This window comes from Aplidium turbinatum, chromosome 10 (genome assembly GCF_918807975.1).
Source record: "Aplidium turbinatum chromosome 10, kaAplTurb1.1, whole genome shotgun sequence".
Lineage (NCBI taxonomy): Eukaryota > Metazoa > Chordata > Ascidiacea > Aplousobranchia > Polyclinidae > Aplidium > Aplidium turbinatum.
In genome coordinates, this window is record NC_137481.1 from 1,578,844 (window position 1) to 1,601,418 (window position 22,575).

Here is a 22,575-nt window from a genome sequence, read left to right on the forward strand (position 1 = left end):
TTTTGTTCTAAGTGTATGATTAGGTTGTAGTATACCCCAGAAAAAAAGTCTACAAAAATCTGACCCCGGGAAAGTGGTCAATTTACATAATTTGAAAATGGTGACCCCCTAAATTTTTCAATGTACACAAAATTTTTTTTAGTTCAATTAACACACTATAAATATATTCAACACATATAAACATGGTATCTATGCACCAAATGAACATATCAGAAACCGTCTGTGATGTCATTATGATGTCATAGAAGACATAGGCGTCAATTTTTTAACATTTAAGAAAAAATCTGAGGGGGCAAGATGATAAAAAGTGTGAACCCAAATTTGAACAGTTTCATAAAATTACACTGTCAAAGCTACAAAAAAGAACAGAAAAGCAGGGTGGCTGCCCCCCCAAACAATTTCTACTGGGGGGCGCGCCCCCCTGCCTCCCGGGAATCAACGCCTATGATGGAAGAGTATATGCACTAAACGTCAGAGAATGTCAGAGATGAAGTACCATTTTTCAAGTTATGATTGTTACATAGCCTACTAGTAGTCGTCACAATTATCATCGGTACTGTCTGTGTCGTCTTGATCCAATGGAAGGACATTGTTTGGGTTTTGACAGGACACAAGTTGGCATTGTCCACAAGCAGAGGTACACGGAAATCCGTACCTCCTACATGTACATCGCTGTGTTGTGCAAGCGATCGTGCAATTACAATGCACAATCTTTAACAGATTGTCCGGTGCAGGGTTTTGTAAATGCAAGTGCCAAGGATTCTAGCTCTTTGTCGCCTTTGGTGGCTTTCTGAAAGAGTGTTCTCTTTCCTATTCCGAAGATTCGTGAGGTGATGTCGCATCCTGTAAACGCATGGATGAAGAGTAACTGAGAACATAGCTGTTGTCCGAGACATTCCTTTAGGGTATTAATATTGTACACCCTCTGATCTTTTGACCTCTTGTCCGAACGAAAATACATTGTCTTCTTCCGACTGTCCAAGTGTCCATATGATAGAGGAGAAGGATCAAGAGATCTGTGTTTTCTCCAACCAGGGTTGTAGTGTTGTATTCAGAAGCTGCAATAGCTGCCTGAACAATATCATAGTCGGCATCTCCTTCAGCGTTTATAACTGTGGGGCCTTTCTCTCGCAGTTTGTTGCTTATCATATTGATCAGCCCTTGCTTATTGCAGCCCTGTGACAAGAATTCCTCCTTGTTTCCAGTGAAAACTGTTGCTGGAGTGAAGCTCACTTTTGGATGATTTTTCTGCTGACGGCGTTGGTGGGTGCAGTCCTTCACTGATGGTTGATCATGATAACCGTCGAAAACGACTGTCGCCATCCCGTAATTGCGTAGGGTAAAGTCGACATAGCAATCCACAATGGCACCGTATGTGCTTCCCTTCGTCCATTGTACGCGATGCATGAGGGAACCACCATCAAGGACATACTTCTCAGTCTGTGGTACTTCGTTGGTAACAGCCTCATCAGATAGGCTGCTTGCGTACTCATCGATTGCTTTAGCAAGCTGTATTTTCTATGGCTTCTTCATAATGTTGCTTGTCTCAAACAGGGCAGGTGGGAATGGGCTCAGTTCGTATTCTAGAACCTTTTCTAGAGAAAAGTCACCTGCATTCGATATGACCAAAAGTCTCTGAAAAAGTAGGGCGGGATCGATGGATCTATGTTGGGAAACTTTGATGCAACATGAATCACGTAAAGTTTTCACTTTGTCCTTCCGTTTACTTGCATATGTAAAAACTGGCTGACCTTCCATTTTTTCTAAGATTTTCCTCCCGACTGTTCGATAGTCATTAACATTTACGCCATCTTTCGCAATCACTCCAGTGATGATGTTCCTCAGCGTTGGATCCTCACAAAATGGACTGAATGATTGGAGCTTTTCTTTGATTTACGCGAGGTCGGCCTGATCTTTCTTCATCCTTGCCCCACTCATTTCCTTATGCTGTGCACTCGTTGTAAATGCACGCTTGTTAAAGTCCTCCATCGCATGATTGTACTCTGAACAAGCTGGTGAGGATAACAACCACAAGGCTCGCTGCTCCTCGCTCATTCCACTACCCCTTGTCAAGCCACCGGTTGTCTTTAGCGATCTCATCAATGTCTGTTCAATTACAAGGTCCGAACCAAGGCCAGCCCAGACTTTGTCGGTTCGCCTGATGACATGTAATCCATCCTGAAATTTCTTGAAGACAGCAGGGTCCTTCATTTTGAGGTTTTGCATGTTTTGCAAGTACAAGTATGCTGATTTCAAGTAGTTGTGGTGCCCTGCAGCAGGAAATATTGGTAAGCACTCGGCAACAGCACTAAGATGTCTATCCCAGAAACCAATTCGATCTGCCATCAGCAGCATTCGTGTACATTTGACCATGTTCATGTAAGAAATTCAAAGCTTACTTCTCCTGGATTTATCAGACAAGCCAAGTTTCTTCTTGTCAAGTGCTTGCTGAAGTTTAGCATTTGTCTCCGAAGTAGCTACTGTTTCCAATGTGGTCTTTCCTTCTATCAACAAGGTGTACATGTCCTCACACGACTTCACTGAACCAGCTAACTCGGGATCACTATCCATCATTTCAGAGACCAGCATCCCATTCAAGCATTTTTCTATCAAGAGGTGGCCCAGCAAAGCTCTCTGCACAGCTTTGCCACTCATCATATGCTTTACTGCATTGTCCCCATAAACAGTTTCGAGAATGTCCATCAGACCTGACTCTTGTAGACAGTAGCGTAGCCAGGAATTTTAAAAGGGGGGGGGGTTTGCCCACCCAGCGGCGGGGGTCTGGGGGGCCTCCCCCAAAAAATTTTGAAAAATTACTTTGAATTTGGTGCATTCTGAGAGCATTTTCAACAAAAATGTGGGTACGAATATTCCAGTAAAATGGTGCTGTCTGGTAGCATAGCAAAAGGATAAGATCATGTTTTCTTCGGCATTTTTTGGAAATAAAGCTAAGTCTCTGTGTTTTCTTGTTGCTAATTCCTGGCTGAGATGTTTGAATGTTTGGTATTGGCAAAACTCGCTCTTTTAATGCAATTTTGTTTAAAACTAGGCAATGTTTTATTAGACTGAAAGCATCATTCTCAATATCGTGACGTCACACGCGTGCCAAAGGGGGGGGGTTGTAACCCCCAAAACCCCCCTTTGGCTACGCCACTGCTTGTGGACAATGCCAACTTGTGTCCTGTCAAAACCCAAACAATGTCCTTCCATTGGATCAAGACGACACAGACAGTACCGATGATAATTGTGACGACTACTAGTAGGCTATGTAACAATCATAACTTGAAAAATGGTACTTCATCTCTGACATTTAGTGCATATACTCTTCCATCATAGGCGTTGATTCCCGGGAGGCAAGGGGGCACGCCCCCCAGTAGAAATTGTTTGGGGGGGCAGCCACCTTGCTTTTCTGTTCTTTTTTGTAGCTTTGACAGTGTAATTTTATGGAACTGTTCAAATTTGGGTACATATTTCACACTTTTTATCATCTTGCCCCCTCAGAATTTTTCTTAAATGTTAAAAAATTGACGCCTATGTCTTCCATGACATCATAATGACATCACAGACGGTTTCTGATATGTTCATTTGGTGCATAGATACCATGTTTATATGTGTTGAATATATTTATAGTGTGTTAATTGAACTAAAAAAAATTTTGTGTACATTGAAAAATTTAGGGGGTCACCATTTTCAAATTATGTAAATTGACCACTTTCCCGGGGTCAGATTTTTGTAGACTTTTTTTCTGGGGTATAGTACAACCTAATCATACACTTGGAACAAAAAAACCTTTTGTATAAATTTTTTTGGGGTTGCCCCCATATTTTTCATATATTGACCCGCCTAAGTTATAGGCTACACCACGAGAGTACGGGAGCATCTGAACTTTAGGGAGTTAACCCTAGCTGTAGCGATACGGGGTTTAATGAGGACGTCCCACTCTAGTAGTGAAATATTTCTCAAAAGGAAATATGCTAGAAATGTGAAATTTCTTGACTTTTAGTTTTTGTTCTTTGCGAATTTTTTAAACCTACGCTGGTCATGTTTTTACCTTCCTGCCCTTCACAATAAGCATTTCGTCTCAGGTGGCTAGACATCTTCGTGCAATGCTAGATATACAGTATATAAATTAATGTAAATGCAATAGCCTATAAATGTTAGGCTGAGCTGCAATTACTTTGAAATGTAAAAACGCCCAAAAATGCCTTCTATTTATGAGCAAAAGTAATTTTTTGTTTAGTTTAGCATTACTTTATGTTATAATTTAAAACTTTCAATTTTGAAGCTATTTTTGGGAAAATAGAATAAAAACCGACTTTCTGACGTCTTTTCATCTTAAACAATTTATTTCAATAAATTTGTTGGGTAAAAATTTAATTTCTATACGCACAATACACATGGCTATTATCTTGTAAAATATTTTTGCTCTGTGATTTTCATAGCTCCCGTTATTAGCGATTAATTAGCCCGGGACTAAGATAGCCCGTGACGTGCTAACCGAGTACGAAAACACTCACGGCCCACAACCCACCGGTTGCCGATAGATCAGGATTCGTTCTCTCAATCAGATTACAAGTTGGCCTAGTGAACCATATGCTACTAGCACCATCAGCCAGGGCCTCTGAGAAAATTTTTCATTAGGGGTACGAAAAATCATTCCGGGCCCCCTCTCACTCCGGGCCCCTTTGTCTTGGGCAAAATGTGTGATGTTTGCTTAGGCGTATTGCATACCATACAACATTTTACTGCAGAATTGGACATCTGTGCGCAATAATAGTATCCGCCCCATTAGCTCAGTGGTTACGCGCCCGGCTCAAGATCACGTTGCGCAAGTTCGACTCTCGGGGTTTGAGCTTGAGCAACGCATTTCAAAACTGCTCTCCATTCAGCGGCACCTAGTGAATGGAATAATTCCACGGCAACAACACTTCAACAATCGGAAAACTTCACTATGTCGATCTCGGTAACCGGCCCTGCGTCAAAAGCCTCTATACAAGTATGCGAAACTACCAGGAATAACCAATCAAGGCTTTGTCAGTCCATGGATAAAGATTCAAAACCAACCAACCAGGCTGCAATAAAACTATTATTTAGTGTTTTGTGTTGCGCATATCATGTGATCATTCCCTCGCCCGTTTGTGTATCCTGCATTGTGTATTCCTGTTTGTGTATCCTATAATTATTTCTGATGAGGACACTATGTGGTGTCGAAAACGTTGTATTTAGTAGTTTTTTTGTGTGTTTAATAAAAAATGTTAAATCCGCCAACGTTAGTGAGTGTTATATCTATCTGGTACAACGAGTCAAGCTCTCTACCAAGGCTCAAACATAACGTCTTGTTATAACATAATCAAATTAATCTTCTGACCAATAACCTTGCAATTAACTTTTGCATTCACCACATTCCTAGCAGAGGTGAACGAAGACACTTTTTTTTGACTCCGGCTCCGCTCCTGCTCCGAAAGTATTGACTCCGGCTCCAATTCCGAAATTCATTTTAAAATTAAATAAGCGTGAAACTAACTTAGCCTACCGGTACCTTTTTCAAATAGTTTTTTTAAAAGCACAAAAAAGCCCAAAAACACCAGGGCTTTTTAAAAAGAAATCCTAGCGGGTTGGGCTTTTTTTTGAAAAAGCCCAAGTTTTTCTCAACCCTGCTTTTCTACACTACTACCCCCGGACAGGAGAATAACCAACCTAACTTTTATGATTTAATTTAGGGTGCTTTTAGCAGCACATTTTTGCAACGTAAAGCATTAAATCACCAATTTAGGCCCCAAATATTTGCGCAATGCAACTCAATTACCTTTCCGGGCCCTTTTGCTACATTACGGGCACCCCAGGACTAAAGAATAACAACTTTTATGCTTGAATTTAGTCGTTTAGGATGGTTTTAACCAAATATTTTTGCGCGTAAACTATAAAATCACAATTTTGGGCCCCCCAACAATCACAGGACTGGGCCCTCAAGGGTACGCCGTACTCCCCTCTCATAGGCCTTGTTGACCTGGCTATAAGGCTAGTGTTAGAAAGTATTGCCAAGGTTACCAGGCTGACCTATTTATGGCCAGCTTTATCAAATTTTACTTTTTTTCTGCTGATTTTGCCAAAAAAAGAATCAGCTTGGCATGTGCGTCATAGGTTGGCATAGTTTTAGCCGTTTTCAATGTTGTTGGATATAGAAACGTAAAAATATATTTTTACGATTTCCAGCGACTCCAAATCTGACAAACACCAAGTTAACTGGATGCCAAGATGTGATTGTGGGAAGTGAAATAAACATCAGCAATAAAATCATTCAACATTTTCTGTCGCCAACAGGTAAGTTTGTCGTGTTGGTTTCTTTGATTCCTTTTTCGCGGTCCAACTATGATGTAGCAACCTACAAACAATAAAGCGTAACTAGCTTTATTAAAAACGCGTAGCTATTGACAGAATAGACAAAACTGGTGTGTTATGGAATTTTAGAAAAATGGAAATTTTCGATATTCTATACTTTGTAAAACATTCCATTTCATATAGGCCTAGGCCTAATAGATTAAGTTTCACTTGTTGTTTATTTTGCGAGTTTAGATATAAACAATCTGTTCTATCCTGATGCGGAGGGTTTGCTGTGATAGTAGCTTTTGTCACTAGTTTTCAAAACACAATTTCCTAGTCATATGCATTCCATTTCACTCCATAGCCTACATGACGCTAATGTACCCACACTCTAAAGATCTGTCATTGTGTTTTCTCTAGCCTACTACGGTACTTCGATATTGTCAGTCGTGGATATGGAACCTAGCCATTTCAGACATTAATAACTTTGTAAAGGCCAGTGTTAAAATATTGCTATTTTGAATAAACATTCCAATTTATTTTATCGACAAAAATCTTGATCGGATGTCGAATTGAAGAAGTTATCTCAATTTTAAAATAGCAATAATTGTCCCAACGGCTTTGGCAACACTGCATAAAATGTTAAATGAGAAAGTGTGAATTAAGTTTGAAATTGGCTTTTTGGAAAAAAAAGGGATGAGTAGAGAACTTCCTTGTAACTTACTACGCTATCGGCACTAACGGGAGTAGGGTGGTCAATTCCTTTCGTTCGGGCGCCTTTTTTCAGCAACTACACCCACCCAATTTCTTACACGGTGGGTAGAAGTGATGAGCAGTGTTTTTCAACAACCAGCTTGAGCCGGAGTCGAACTAGGATTGTACAATTATAAAGCGAGTGTCTTATCCGCTGCACTATTCTATCCCACTTACTTTTTATAAAACATCTTGAAGCATTAATTTTACTAAATATTTTACAGAATCACCGAAAGCATTCCCGACAAGCAGTGATGAAGGTTTGTTGAAATTTCTTGAACATAAATCGTTGTGAAAATATTTATTCTCAGATGAAGTAAGCTTTTTTCGTTATTGATTGTTTCGTTGTTGTTGATTGTTGATTCATTGTTGTTGATTGTTGATTCATTGTTGTTGATTGATTGATGGCACTGGCCGACACAATTTCTGGTGCCGGCAGTTTTTGAACTGATTTAGACTAACTTTGGGATGCTGGTTCCGAAAATGCAATCAGTTTTTCTCTATCAGGTCAACTTTTTAAGTTACCGTGATTTTGGCTTTTTTACAATTGCCCTACATTCCTACAAAGTGACACAAATACAATACGTTTTTAATGCTGTACTAATAGGATTGCAACCTTTATTATTACTCTTGCATTACATTCTAAAACAAACAATGAAAGCAAACAATGCCAAGACAAATATTTTCTGTGTTAAAATGCTAGTAGGTGCAAATCAAGAGAGCATAGACCTAAAGGTGCTTTTTTCAGAAATTTGTTTGTTAGTTGTCATCTTCCATCTATCAGTGTTCTTAACTGTGGTAACGGTAGGCTACTACTGTTGAATGTGAAATGATTGCTCTGAAAGTAGACACTTGTAAAGGTATGAGAAACTAAGATTGAGAAATTGCTTCATTTGAGAAGAACTTCATTCAAACTTTACTTCAGGGCAGGTGTTGGCAAGCCAGGCTTTCGAGTCTTTATCAAGTTTGTTTTCTATTTGCAATGTTCATTATCTGTCCCTGTTGAGGGTTCATTAAACTATTTTAAGTTGTTTTTTTTCTGGTTTAAATACGACAACAAAACTTTTCCCTCGGTACCAAATTCTCGGCACTAAATCCTCGTGGCCCCAGTTCCGGCATACCAGAAAGTGCAGCAGTCGTAAACTTACATCATAAACTTCTGGAATGCAGAATTAAGCAGTTGAGTATCCCTGAGCTACAATATTTCAATAACATCATGTGAACCAAAGTTCATGAGGCTATTAGGTTTTAGAAGACAAGCTAAAGCAATGAATTTCTTGATTTGAGTTTAGTGTTATTAACCAGTACAAACGAAGTCAGCTATTAAGAAAGTTGCGAAAAAAGTGAGAAATTGTTAAATTCATTACTGGGCATTTTTTGAAATGGAGTTTATCAGTTTTAGCGCAGCAGGTTCAGGTTCAGCGCAGTGCAAAGGTTCAGCGCAGCACACTTCATGGACGATATTTGGAATGCAGCGTGGTGCGCCACCGACACCAAACTACATGGTTTTATACCTCACCCGGTGGCGCGCCCCCTGGTAAGGACCTGCCTCGGCCGACTTGGGTCAAGCTCAGTGTTTTTTTTAAGGTGTTTTGGGGGACCGAAATGGTCCCCCAAATTTCTCCAGCGGTTTCCCAAAATTTGGACTTGCAACTCCAGTAGAAAAGTAATGGTTGTTTCTTGCCATGTCTTGTCGATAATACGAATATAGCCTTCGATCAATAGTTCACGTCCGGAAAAAAGAATAAGTGGAGGTACAGCTAACAGCTGAATCAAAGAGTTATTCACAAAAGAAGTGCACCTTCGATACTCGTCAATGTTTATTTCTGATTTATGGCGCATAATGATCAGTTTTTACGTGTGGAAACATAACAAGCAGAAGCCAACAAGCACACTTTGTTTGATTGTGCAGCAAACTTGTTTGGCGGCCGTGTTGGGCAGGTTGTTTGGTCGCTGTCACAATCATTTAAGCTGTGCCTTGTCGAATAATTCATTTATGTTGCGTTGATTGTATGTAGTTATGGCTATTTTTTGGTTATTTTTTGGTATTTTAAATGAAACACTTGCGGTCTCTTAAAACTACTTAGCTGTCACCCAAACCAAACCTTAAAAAAACCCTTGTCAAGCTCAACAGAATCCGAACCGGAGTCGGTCGCTTCCATTCCAACATGCACAAGTGGGGTCTGGCTCCCTCATCGGCCTGCGAATGCGGCGTGGAGGAACAAACTGCTGACCATGTCGTTCTCGAATGTCCCATCTACAAGGCACCAAATGGAACGCATGGTATAGCAACGCTGGACGAAGCTACACTCACCTGGCTCTCCACCACCTGCCCTGAAATTTGATCTAGTCTCAAACGAAAGAAGAAAGTTTTTTTGGCTGAATCTAGCGCGCTTATGGCTACAACATCTAGAAGACTTTGTCTCAATAACACAAACATTTTCTGCTATATCTGTGGTGATTACACACCAGAGCCTAACAAAAAACCAATCCATGATTTTGTAAAGCGTGCTTATCTTGCTTACTTTAAAGTGAAGTTGGGGGATCAAGATAAGTCTTGGGCTCCCCACATTGTTTACAAAACTTGCAAAAAACATTTACGTCAATGGACGAACAAAAGAATAAAAGGATTAAGGTTTGCTATTCCAATGGTGTGGCGTGAACCAAAAGATCATAATAGCGACTGCTATTTTGTGCAGTTAACATAAAAGGCATAAACAGGAAAAATAGGACTTCCTTGCAATATCCAAACGTAGCATCAGCCATCAGGCCAGTGCTACTCAGTGAAGAACTTACTGTTCCTGATTTTGAAGGGTTGCCACAATTAGATTTACTTCCTGACAGCGAAGACGAGCAAGCTTCTATTGACAGCAATTCCACCCTTGCTGAAAGCGAATTTACTCCTGCTATTTTACCTTGTCAACTTTTTTCTCAGGGAGAACTCAATGACTTGGCGAGGGATTTAAATTTATCAAAGGAATCTTCTGAGTTACTGGCTGCAAGACTCGAAAAAAATATGTTGGAACCAGGTACTGCAATCACTTTTTATCAGAAACGCCATGTCGAATTTGTGCCCTATTTTTCTCAGGAAAATGATATTGTATATTGTACCGATGTGGAAGGTCTTCATAAAAATCTTGGTGCAACAGAATACAATCCTCAAGATTGGCGACTTTTTATTGACAGCTGTAAACGAAGTCTAACATGTGTTTTACTGCATAATGGAAATGTTTATGGATCTGTAGCCTACCACTTGGACATTCAACAACTTTCAAAGAAAAGTAGCTTATTGTCACAATCAATGTGCAAGACCTCGCGACGGGCTGCTTTGTATCTTGACCGAACGTGCACAATTACACAGGCAAGCAATCATTACAAGTGCTGTTTTGATTGTGGAATTCTTATGCTATATGTTATTATCGGTTACTGTCCTGTAGTAACCTCTGATTGCGAAATCTTTATTATGTGACGTATTTCTAGAACATTTTGTGGACGTGCAAGTCGGGAATGTTCTTTGCTTGACATGCCAGGTGTTGGGTGTTGTGGCATCATAGTGATGTTTACGTGTAGTGCAACTTGACAGAACAATGAGTTCTTATGATGTAACATTACGTAACCTTCTCGAAGTTGCTGGACCAAACAACCTGCTATAAATAGTGGTGTAATTTGCGTAAATGTTTTTTTTTATGATTATTATGAGTTGTAGATTGTTGTTGTTGTGGTAATGGGTAATAGATGCAAAGATTATTGCCGATTGGGAGTTGAAGTAATTGAATACGCGTAAATGAGAATTGGTGCTATAAATTGTGATCGAAATTAGAGTTACATGAGAAGCTGTGTTGAGCCGTTCGTTAAAGTTCTTCAAGAATTTTCATTATCATTTCACTAGTAAAACTATCCGACCATTTAATTGACTGCTTTTTCGGTAATATCTCATTAAACTACGTCATTGAACCTTTCCAAGTCTCTTTCCTGGTAAGAGATAGAAAGAAATCGTGACAGCTGTAACGAAGTCAAATTTGTTTTGGAAAAAAATTCATAGCCTACTATGAATACAATTGGATCATTTGCATTGATTTGAAAATGGTTAGATTTCTGCTTGGAATGCAGGATGAATACACAAAGTTTCCTTGTTTTCTCTGTTTATGGAACAGGGCAAGAGATCAGCATTAGAAAAGGAAACATTGGTCTATGAAAAGTGAAATGATTCCTGGCGAAAAAATGTTCAAGCTCATTCTCTGGTGGAACGATCAAAAATTGTGTTTCCTCCTCTTCATAATAAAGGCATACTAAATGAAATTTTCAAACGGAAATTAAGCATTAAAATGCGTAAACTGAACATTCAGGAATACATTTCAAAAAAATTACCGAAAAAAATTTGTTTTCAATGGCACTGGCAAGGCCCAAAGTCTAATGTTTCATTTATTTTTAATTTTACAAAATGATCAAAAAGTGGAAACACTGCTCGAGAATACGTCATTATCGACAGCAATAACAAAAGCCACGTTACCACAGCTGATGTTTTGAGCAAACTGTCTGATGTTTTGATGTTGAAATATGGTGTTTTGATGTACATACATACATAGCCTACAGTTTAATCGCCCGCAGTAACAACTATTGCTCGATCAACTGATTGCTAGTTTATAGTGACGTAGACTGTACAGTCGCACGCTTCGCTGCTCACGCCCATTCCCGTTTTGGAAGCTCTGACAAAATCACCTGCGGAATGCTGATCAGACCGCAATGGGGCAAAATTTTATTGAAAATCGTTTTATGGTAGCATGGTAAACACAAAGAACGTGTACAATCGCCAAGTCAGGTTTTTCCTTTGATATCCCTTTTAGTTGAGTATCATGAAGCAATTTCTAAAAGCACTCGATAAACATGGAAATTGTTTCAGATATATAATTTGCACAAAATTTCCAGGATTAACAATTGAAAAGTTAAAAGCCGGTATATTTCATGGACCTCAAATCAGAAAAGGAATCAATGATCCCAACTTCCTATCTTCTATGAATGAAAAAGAACTGAGTGCCTGGGATGCTTTTGTGAAAGTTGTTAAGGATTTTTTGGGAAATAAAAAGGCATCCAATTACAAAGAGCTCATGTCTAATTTATTCAGAAGACTCCAGGATATTGGTGTTAATATGAGCATCAAACTTCATTTTCTGCACAGTCATCTAGACTAGACTAATTTCTTGATAATCTTGGCGATTTGAGTGACGAGTAACGGGAGCGACTTCTACAAGACATTAGTAAGATAGAAGTCAGATATCAAGGGAAATGGGATGCTACCATGCTAACTGACTATTGCTGGTCTATTAAACGCGATGGTGCTTTTGCAGTTCACTCTCGTATATCTCTCAAGCGCAAGTTTATGGCAGACACTTAAGCAAGCTGAAAATGAGAAGCCACCATACCTATTAATCCTATGTTTGTGCTTACGTTTTCAATTTCTTTGCGGGCTTGCTGAAATTGAAAGATGTCTTTTGACAATATATTTGATTCGTGAATAGATTCCACGTGAGCATTTGTGCATCAGTTCACTCATGCAGTGGAATCACCGTAACTAGAAAACTAGACCTGATAGACAAAAACTAACTGCGTTTTCGAAATCAGCGACCACAACTTGCCTAAAAACAGTTGAAATATCTTTGGCACCACAATTTTTTTGTTGGCTGGTGTTGTTGATTCGTTGTTGTTGATTCATTGTTGTTGATTCATTGATTGTTAATTTGTTGTTGTTGATTGTTGATTCATTGTTGTTGATACATTGATTGTTGGTTTGTTGTTGTTGTTGATTGTTGATCTGTTGTTGTTGATTCATTGTTGTTGATGCATTGATTGTGGGTTCGTTGTTGTTGATTGTTGATTCATTGATTGTTGATTTGTTGTTGTTGATTCATTGTTGTTGATACATTGATTGTTGGTTTGTTGTTGTTGTTGTTGATTCCTTGTGGTTGATTCATTGATTGTTGATTCATTGTTGTTGATTCATTGATTGTTGGTTCGTTGTTGATTGTTGATCTGTTGTTGTTGATTGTTGATTCATTGATTGTTGATTCGTTGATTGTTGATTTGTTGTTGTTGATTCATTGATTGTTGATCTGTTGTTGTTGATTCATTGATTGTTGATTTGTTGTTGTTGATTCATTGATTGTTGATTGTTGATTCATTGGTTGTTGATTCGTTGATTGTTGATTTGTTGTTGTTGATTCATTGATTGTTGATCTGTTGTTGTTGATACATTGATTGTTGATTGTTGATTCATTGGTTGTTGATCTGTTGTTGTTGATTCATTGTTGTTGATACATTGATTGTTGGTTCGTTGTTGATTGTTGATCTGTTGTTGTTGATTGTTGATTCATTGATTGTTGATTTGTTGATTGTTGATTTGTTGTTGTTGATTCATTGATTGTTGATTTGTTGTTGTTGATTCATTGATTGTTGATATGTTGTTGTTGATTCATTGTTGTTGAAACATTGATTGTTGGTTCGTTGTTGTTGATTGTTGATTCGTTGATTGTTGATCTGTTGTTGTTGATTCATTGTTGTTGATACATTGATTGTTGGTTCGTTGTTGTTGATTGTTGATTCATTGATTGTTGATTTGTTGTTGTTGATTCATTGTTGTTGATACATTGATTGTTGGTTCGTTGTTGTTGTTGTTGTTGATTCCTTGTTGTTGATTCATTGATTGTTGATCTGTTGTTGTTGATTCATTGTTGTTGATACATTGATTGTTGGTTCGTTGTTGTTGATTGTTGATTCATTGATTGTTGATTTGTTGTTGTTGATTCATTGTTGTTGATACATTGATTGTTGGTTCGTTGTTATTGATTGTTGATTCATTGATTGTTGATTTGTTGTTGTTAATTCATTGTTGTTGATACATTGATTGTTGATTTGTTGTTGTTGATTCATTGTTGTTGATACATTGATTGTTGGTTCGTTGTTGTTGTTGTTGATTCCTTGTGGTTGATTCATTGATTGTTGATCTGTTGTTGTTGATTCATTGATTGTTGATCTGTTGTTGTTGATTCATTGTTGTTGATACATTGATTGTTGGTTCGTTGTTGTTGATTGTTGATCGGTTGTTGTTGATTGTTGATTCATTGATTGTTGATTCGTTGATTGTTGATCTGTTGTTGTTGATTTATTGATTGTATCCAGGAGCGCCGGTGAGTGAAAATCGATCACACACGTGGAGGCTCCGTCCCATTAGCTCCCTCTAGCTCCCATTAGCTCTCATTAGTCCCATTAGCTCCCAACGATTCATAGATTATCATCAATTAAATGGAGATTTCACTTTTTGCAGACGCACGCATTAAAGAAGCTATTGAACGAGTGAGAGAAGCCCAACTGGATAAATGTGACTGCAATTTGGTGCTGAGAGGACTTAGTACTCCCAAGCAGAAAATTCCTGAAGTCCATCCTCGGATTGTGGTAGTGGACATGTACGGAGGGAATGAGCTCTTATCGGAGGATACTTACAAACCAACGGCAGGAAATGAAGAGAGTTTTTATGACGAAAAGGAAGAAAACTTTAACTATGGAAGTGAAATATCTTTCAACGAGTTTCTTCAGCGTACCAAAGAAAACTCATTCATAACTTTAAGTGGATTTCCAGGCTCAGGAAAGACTACTCTGGCTAAGCGTCTTGCGATAGCCTTTTGCAAAGAGACTAATGGATTGTGTTTCTTTATAGAATTTTCTAATATAAACTATCCAAAAAATTACTTATTGACCCTTAGACAACTTTTACTCGACAACGCGTATCCTGATCTGGAAGAGCAAGTCCACGAGGACGTGATGAAATGGGTTTTAAGCAACCAAAGAAGATGTTTGATCATCTTAGATGGATACGACAGAGCAGAATGGTCTTTGAACGAAGTTGGGACTCCAACAAATCAAAACTGGAACGATCCTCAAACTATTGGAAATCTAGTGGCAAATCTGTGTAGGAATCACTTTCTAAACAAAGTGGGTGTGATTGTAACATCTCGACCCCACAAAGTGATATCAATTCCTATTGCTTTGCGTCCTAATCTTTCCCTAATGCTTCTAGATCTTTCATTAAAATCTGCAAAAAAACTCTTTTTTGCTTTAGCTCAAGAAAAAGCAAAAACGTTTTGGAAGACTCTCAACAACACAGCTTCCCAGCTAATAGCATTTTGTTTGAATCCACTTATTCTGCAGCTGTATATTCGCGCTTGTAATAACCCAAAGAACAATGTCAGTCAAATATTAACTTTAACCCAAATCTACACAACAGTGTTGCTTGAAATGAGAAGTTATACCCGCCACCACAACATAGAAGAAATCACTGACCAACTCAGCAATTTGGCTTTTGCTGCAGTTCGAAAGTGTAAGCTCGTCATAACAATGGATGAGCTAAACAAAGCACGACTTGACATCGAAGACACACAGGACTTTATGACTGCAATCGACGACTATAAGAGCAGCTCTAAAACACTGAAGGGAAGTACCCGGCTGTATTTTCTGCATCAGTCTCTGTTGGAATACTTTGCAGCGCACCACATCGCCTACAGAATGAGCCTTGCAGACTACAAAGAGTTCATTAAGATCCACATTTTCACAGACCAATGGTCGATGGTTCGAAGGTTCCTGTGTGGGCTACTCATAGACAACAAAAGTAAGATCTTGTTACTCAAATCCTTTTCTTTTTTTATCTTGATTCACTTGACATAGAAGGGCATGAAGCTTGTTTGAACGAAGTCAGCTGTTTGAAACCAACATGTTTTGCAGATTCTAAAGCGTAAAAATGCTTATTAGTTACAACTTAGAGTTCTGCAAACGTTTTCGGTGCTGGGCCAAACAAGTGATTTTATTAGCGTCGATGGGCCGGTTAGGGTTAAACATTTAGCCGCTAGTAACACTTAGAAAAAGTTCAAAAAACACCCCTATAAAGCACCAGTTCACAGAGTTGGAAGTAAACACGTTATAGTCATTTAGCCTACCATACTTGTAATCACTTGCCTATAAGTTGCAGCGTGGTAGGCCTACTGTTATTTTGCATTCATCAAATGCTAGCATTTGCACAACAATCTTACCCAGTAGTTGTTAACCTTTTTTCCTAACACGCTCATTTTTTCCAGCAAATTTATTTGTTTACTGATCATGGTAGCCTGCATTTTAGTGAGAAACTGTAGTTGAAATTGTTTGTTAGCAACTGGATTATTATTATTATTACCTCCAGATGGTTTACCAGAATGGTTTACCTCCAGAAATAGCGCAATGAACAGTAGCTCTAGTCAACTCACAGCCTGTATAGCCTTGACAGCAACCGCAGCAGAAAATGTAGCAAAGATAAGATATGTATCTAACTCTCAGCAGTCAGCACTGTTAGTACTGTATTTGAATATCCTGAGTTGAGACAACTGAGTAAATAGGAAGATAATATCGAGTTCCACTTTTTCGATGTCTAGCTTAGGTATGTGGCATCCTTTTATATAAAAAAAACTTCAAATGAAACTTTTGGAGGAGAAAATATTGTTTTTAATGTCTAGCTTAACTTCAAGATAAAACTCAAAAATAGTGGTTGTTTAAAAATAGTTTTGATGGATTTCAGGTTTTATCAATATCTGAAAACTATTTCATAATTTTAGCTTTTAAGGCGTTTAGCTGAGTTGTTGCTTAATTCGTTCTCTCGAATTCAAAGTTAGGCAACCACCTGCAAGTGCAGCATTCAAGTTACTGAAGCCCCTACTCGATTTCCTTGTTTAACTCAACTCTTTTAGAGGTAGAGTTTGAGCATCATAGTTTCCATTAGCTTGTTTCTTCTATCAAACGTTCATGTGGAAAATCCAAGTTTTCGATTAAATTGCGTGTCCTTACGCAGACAGTTAAAAAGAACTCCAAGCTTTTGTAAAGTAAAGCATTCTGATAACTACTGTATGTTCAGGACACTCTTTATGGTTTGCTAAAGTCAAAGTTTTGAATGCTGAGGCTTCGAGACAACCAATTCAATGAATCATTGCACTAAAATTGCTAAAAGTGGATTTTACTTTTTTTTCACATGTAACACTGCAAGTTTAAATAACGTTGGAGATCCCTCTGTGAACTGGATGACGTCTCCCTAGGGGGTGTGTTCCCTGGTTAATAACCACTGGTATAACCTCTTAGGGTAATTTATTGAGAATCAATGTCGCTTTCGTAATAGCATCTTTTACTCATTCAAATAGAATACAGCATTTAATGAAAATATTTAATGAAACATCAAATATTCTGAGAAAGGCTTGTGAGCCAGAAGAAAACCTTTGCTGCCGAACTCAGGGGGACCTTTATTATAATCCCTCATATCTTAACAATGTAACTTAAAATTAATTTTCTACTAAGGTATATTTCAATTTTTAGGTTTTCCAATATCTTCTGTTTCTTTCTTAAAAGATGAGCTGGGCGTTTCAAATCCCGAAGGTAAGATATCGAAGTGCAAGTCATCTGCGTCAGATTATATTGCTGAGTGCTCAGTGTGATGTTTTCCATAGTTTCAGTTGAATACTTCTTCAGTAGAGTTAGAGTTGTAAACAAAACGACTAAAAATCTATACGATGTGTACGTTTCTAATTGTTGATGAGGCTTATTTCGTGTGAGCAACATTCAAACCTTTCACCAGAATATTTTTACTTGACAACTGAAATAGACAAAGCCGTAATGGACTAAAACAATCAAACAAACAATTACGGCACCAAAGCTCAGTCTTGATTTCCGAGCAAGTTGTTTATGACGATTGCGTCACCAAGATGTAGGATGTTGGGAAATAGTCCTCATCAGTTGAGATGTTCTCAAATAAAGCTAGCTGGAACGTTTGAGCGCATAATTCTAAAGGCTACCGCCATTTTGTAAAACATCTAGTGAACATCTCTAGTGAAGCAGATTATGGAATTACATCACCTCGTTGGGAGCAGCTGACTGGATGACCGAATGGTCTTCTGCTGCTCCTGATAATCAGATTGAATTGCTCGCTGAGCGTACTTCAGCGTTTCTCTATGTTTGTGAATTGTAGCTTATGTTTATCGAGTATGTGAGTATGTTGTTGTGATATTCGCAAATAAAGTTATTTCTTTCCAATTACAAATTAACATTATGCAATTTTCAGACATGTACTGTAGCCTAAGCTGTGTTTAGTGAAGCAGATTTTTCATTAAAAACCAGAATAAGGAATTCTTCAAATTAGACTGAAATCTGAAAAATTTAGGCCCACGCAGTTTATTGAAAATAGTTTTAAAACATACCATTTGCCTGTGCAAATGCTCTACAAAGATTAATTTGAAATTATCTTTAGAAATTCTGGAGATGAAAAAACAAGAACTTCAAGATTCACTTTGTGCTCATTTCGAAGACGCAAGTATGACAAATAAATTACGTACGTAACAATGTAGTCTATGCATTGGCTGATTCAGAGGGGGAGGGGAGCGATTGCCCAATTAAAAAGCCGAAAAGTAACATTATTTGGGGTGTATTTGCAAAGTTGGATTGTAGACCTACACATCATTGTGCTGTGTTGAAATCCCCCCCTTCTAAGGATACTTTCTGAATTCATCCCTGAGCCTAAATACGCGGCAGCCAAAAGCATGAATTTTTTTTATTTGAGCGTCGCGAGTCCGTAGCCCAGGGCATCAAGCAAGCTTTTGTTTTCTCGGTGAACTCGGCCAAGTCATGGACTTCTAAATAGTAGTATCTGGACTGGAAACTCAGTGGGCAACATGAGGCCAAACAGTTGGTGCAACAGTTGGCCAACAGTGGGCCAACAAGGTTAGTTACTTGGCTGTTGGCCCACTGTTGGTCAACTGTTGTACCAACTGTTTGGCCTCATGTTGTCCACTGAGTTTCCAGTCCAGATACTACTATTTAGAAGTCCATGGCCAAGTCTTGTGCTGAGCGTCATGCTTTCATACCAGGATTTAGATTTTGAGCAGATGTTGCATCGCTTGTTCCAGCTCGCGTTCGCAATTTGAGTTTGCAAAGGAATTCCTCAGCGCTGCATCAACGACTTCGGTCATCCTAGCTACCACAATTGACCACTCTTTACATTGATTAAACGTCTGCAGACGAGAGTGGATCTGAGGTTCACAACACAGTCTAGCTACATCATTCACTTAATGATGATGCATATATTTTTTGTTTCACAACAAAAATACAGAAACAAACACAAAAAGTCAACAATACAAACCTTGACAAAGCTCTTCGGGTGTTTAGGGCGGTCATCCGCTGATTGCTGAGTTTCTTTCACCGGTTGAATGAACTGAGTAATTGTTAGTTTGGCTTCAATAAATTTGCATCGATAAACATATCGTGTACATGAAACCAAACAATTAGATAAATTACAATTTGCTGTTCTAAACAGAATTAACTGGTTATTTGCTATCACAGTGTATCTCAGTTTGATAGATTGAATCTTTATCCTCAAACTTGGAAAGCTTCTTTGAGAGCTTAATCCATGCAGTTTCACATACTTGTAGAGGCTTTGAACCGCTGACGCAGGCCCGGTCACCGAGATCGACAGAGTGAAGTTTCCGATTGTTGAAGTCTTGTTGTCGGGGAACAAATATTCTATCCATTGGATGCCGCTGAATGGAAAGCAGTCCTTAACTTGCGTTGCTCAAGCGCACATCCCGAGAGTCGAACCAGCGCCGCTTGATCTTGAAGCTTGTTTGTTTACAAAGTCACGCGCTAACTAACTGAGCTATCGGGGCTGACATTTTGCTGATATCCAAGAAAAACATCTTAATGATTTTGTACAACTTGACATTCACATACCAAATGAAAAACATTTTCCGTTGTAGGTCTACGAAAGCTGGCGCTGCTTTGCAACGACCTTTGGGAATGTGATCATCCTGAGCTGACCAGGCGAGTGGTAGCTGCTTTTCCAAACCGGGTTTTATTTCAAAACATGCTCATCTCTTCCAACGACGCACACGCCGTTTGTTACATTATGACGAAAGTGGATCGAGATCTGCAAGAAATTGTGTTGAAGAATTCTTCACAAGATAGCTTTTCTTTTGCGCATTTTCGCAAAGCAATTAAAAGAATGAGTGGATCGGTAAGTTAGCCTATATGCTTGACTGGAGTAGTAAGCTTATTCTGAAATATTTTCTGTTTCCTGATGAGGGCTCAGGTTAAGCCGAAAACGTTTGTTTGTTAAGAGTATTTATAAATATGTGAACTGAAGCAATGAAATATGTTCATTTGATGCTCAGCCCTGTTGTGTTGTTGTGTCTTGCTGGTCTATGGTGCAAAAATGCGAACTCTCTTCAGGAACTATTTTCTATTAGTCTACACTACAGTAACATCATTTAACTGCTGTAATCAAGTTACTGTATTTTAAATTACCAGATTGGCCGATTGGACATCAGATACAACAGGTTGAGCTCTGAGGACAATGATAAGATATGTGCCATTCTTCATAAAATCACTGACGTTTTGCTGATGAGGGATTGCTTTGCTGATGGAGAAGGTAGAAGAAGTGCCAATCAAGAAGAGAGGAGGAAAGTGCAAAAGTGTTTGAACCAACTTCCGAATTCTGTAAGTTTCATTTTTCTATCGTGACAAGACCCATCCCCTGAACCTGGTAATTACACATTCGTTGAATTACTAGTGTAGTGTAGCCAGAGGTGGTTTGTAAGCTGAAAAATTGGCTTTGAAAACCACATGAAAGTAGTGATTTCAATAATAATAAAAGTCACGGCTAATAAGAATGTTATTCACTTTCATGTTTTATTTTCGATCATCAAAGCGAAAAATAAACTTTCCATAGCATAGCAGTGGTTTGGTAAAAGGTAATAACGACAAAACGCAAACGTTGAAACATGTTGGGACTAAAATGATTTAGTAAATTTACTTTTTCACCACAGCAATATTGCTTTTTTAGAACTTGTTTGTTGTTTCAGAAATTAGTTATCGTTGTAGCGAGAGAAGATGAAAAAACAATCACAATAACAAAAGAGCCTGTGACATCATGATGGGCTCAGGTTTTCAGCAGTTTTGGAGAAGTCTTGAATCCATCGACGCGTTGAAGTCAATGACGTTGAAGCTGGAGATTAAAGAGTGGAAAGAGTCGATCATGATTTTGGTGAGATACCTTCATCTCCTCATCAACCACAGCAGCACAAAAGTGTGGACCAATTCTATCCAACTGAGGAATAAGATCATGTTGTACCTCATTGGATTTTTACAATCAGGATGGTCCATTGAGCTATGCGCTCAGGAAAATGTTCAAACTGTAACTAAACTGCAAACAACTCAATTAATGATTTCATTTTTTGAGATGATGAGGAAGAAATAAGAAACTCCTTTACCTTCAATCGAGTTTGTAGCCTACTCTATAGGCTCTAGTGTAGCCTATGTAGCCTACAGAAGGTTTACTATGCGATCTATGGACAGGAAAGTCCATGTAAGGTTAGCAACGAACCTCAGTAATCTTGTTTAGCTGTCGTTCCAAAAAAATTCGTAAAATTTTCTACCTGGTATAAATGTAGGTTACTGGGCTATCAATTGTGATGCAATAATGTTGTCTGCTGATCCTTATTAACAAAATTTATTTATTTTTTATTGTCTGATTTAGGCCTACATTTTCAAAATTCCTCAACTAATTTTAAGCTTGATTAATTAATAACTATTAACTAATAATTCTTCCAATAACTCTTAAGAAAAATAACCGACATTATTGGAGACAAGCGGTTTCAATTTTGGTCTTTTTTAATCGTTATTTAGTGCCAACCTGTTATTGATTTTCATATTTTTGAAATAATTGTATACTACATCGTTCTGTTTTGTATCGTTCTGTTTTGTATTTATAACCAAATATAAATCGGCCACCAAATTGTGCATTGTGACATCATTGGTTGGTTACTTCATACATCTGATTGGTAACTAAACAATACACATACTAAACAATTACCTCTCTACCATAATTTTGGTAAAGAGGTCATTTTTTTACCATAGACAAATAAAACTTAACAACCAGACGGCATTTAACATAATGACATAAAAATAAACTAAAAATTACAAACGTTTTGGCCATACACATAGCCGAAAACGTTTGTGTGGCCGAAAATGAATTGGCCGAAAACGAGTATGGCCGAAACCTTCGTAATTTTTAGTTGATTTTCATGTTATTATGTTAAATGCCTTCTGGTTGTTAGGTTTTATTTGTCTATGGTTAAACAATAAATACTATTGATACTACAAAAGTGCTCAATGCCAAGCAAAGCAAATTACATCAAATATAGTTATTGCTTTCTAAAACCTCTACAGCCTATTTCATCCTAAAAGGAAGATGATTAGAAGATCTTTATTCAAATATAAGGACCTTCTGATGATCAGTATGATCAATATGATCAGTATGATCATGTCATTGCTCTTCTTCTCTCGTGTTGTCGCTATAGGTTAGGGCATCCGTTGGTTAGCCACTGCTTGATGTCGTCATCGATAGAAACTAGGCCTTCCATACCATGAGGCAGTCTGTATAGCCGGCAATCC

At 38.2% G+C, this 22,575-nt stretch overlaps 1 protein-coding gene across 1 annotated transcript; it reads left to right on the top strand.

The window, feature by feature from the left end:
• The first annotated feature begins 7,903 nt into the window (after positions 1 to 7,903).
• On the top strand, positions 7,904 to 21,903 carry LOC145778338 (uncharacterized). Its single transcript, XM_082589807.1, has 8 exons — positions 7,904 to 7,934; positions 9,774 to 10,103; positions 14,393 to 15,730; positions 17,452 to 17,511; positions 18,380 to 18,442; positions 19,881 to 20,137; positions 20,431 to 20,619; positions 20,985 to 21,903. Exons 1-8 carry the CDS (start codon positions 7,904 to 7,906, stop codon positions 21,054 to 21,056), a joined length of 2,340 nt encoding a protein of 779 aa, XP_082445933.1. The 3' UTR covers positions 21,057 to 21,903.
• The last annotated feature ends 672 nt before the right edge of the window (positions 21,904 to 22,575 follow it).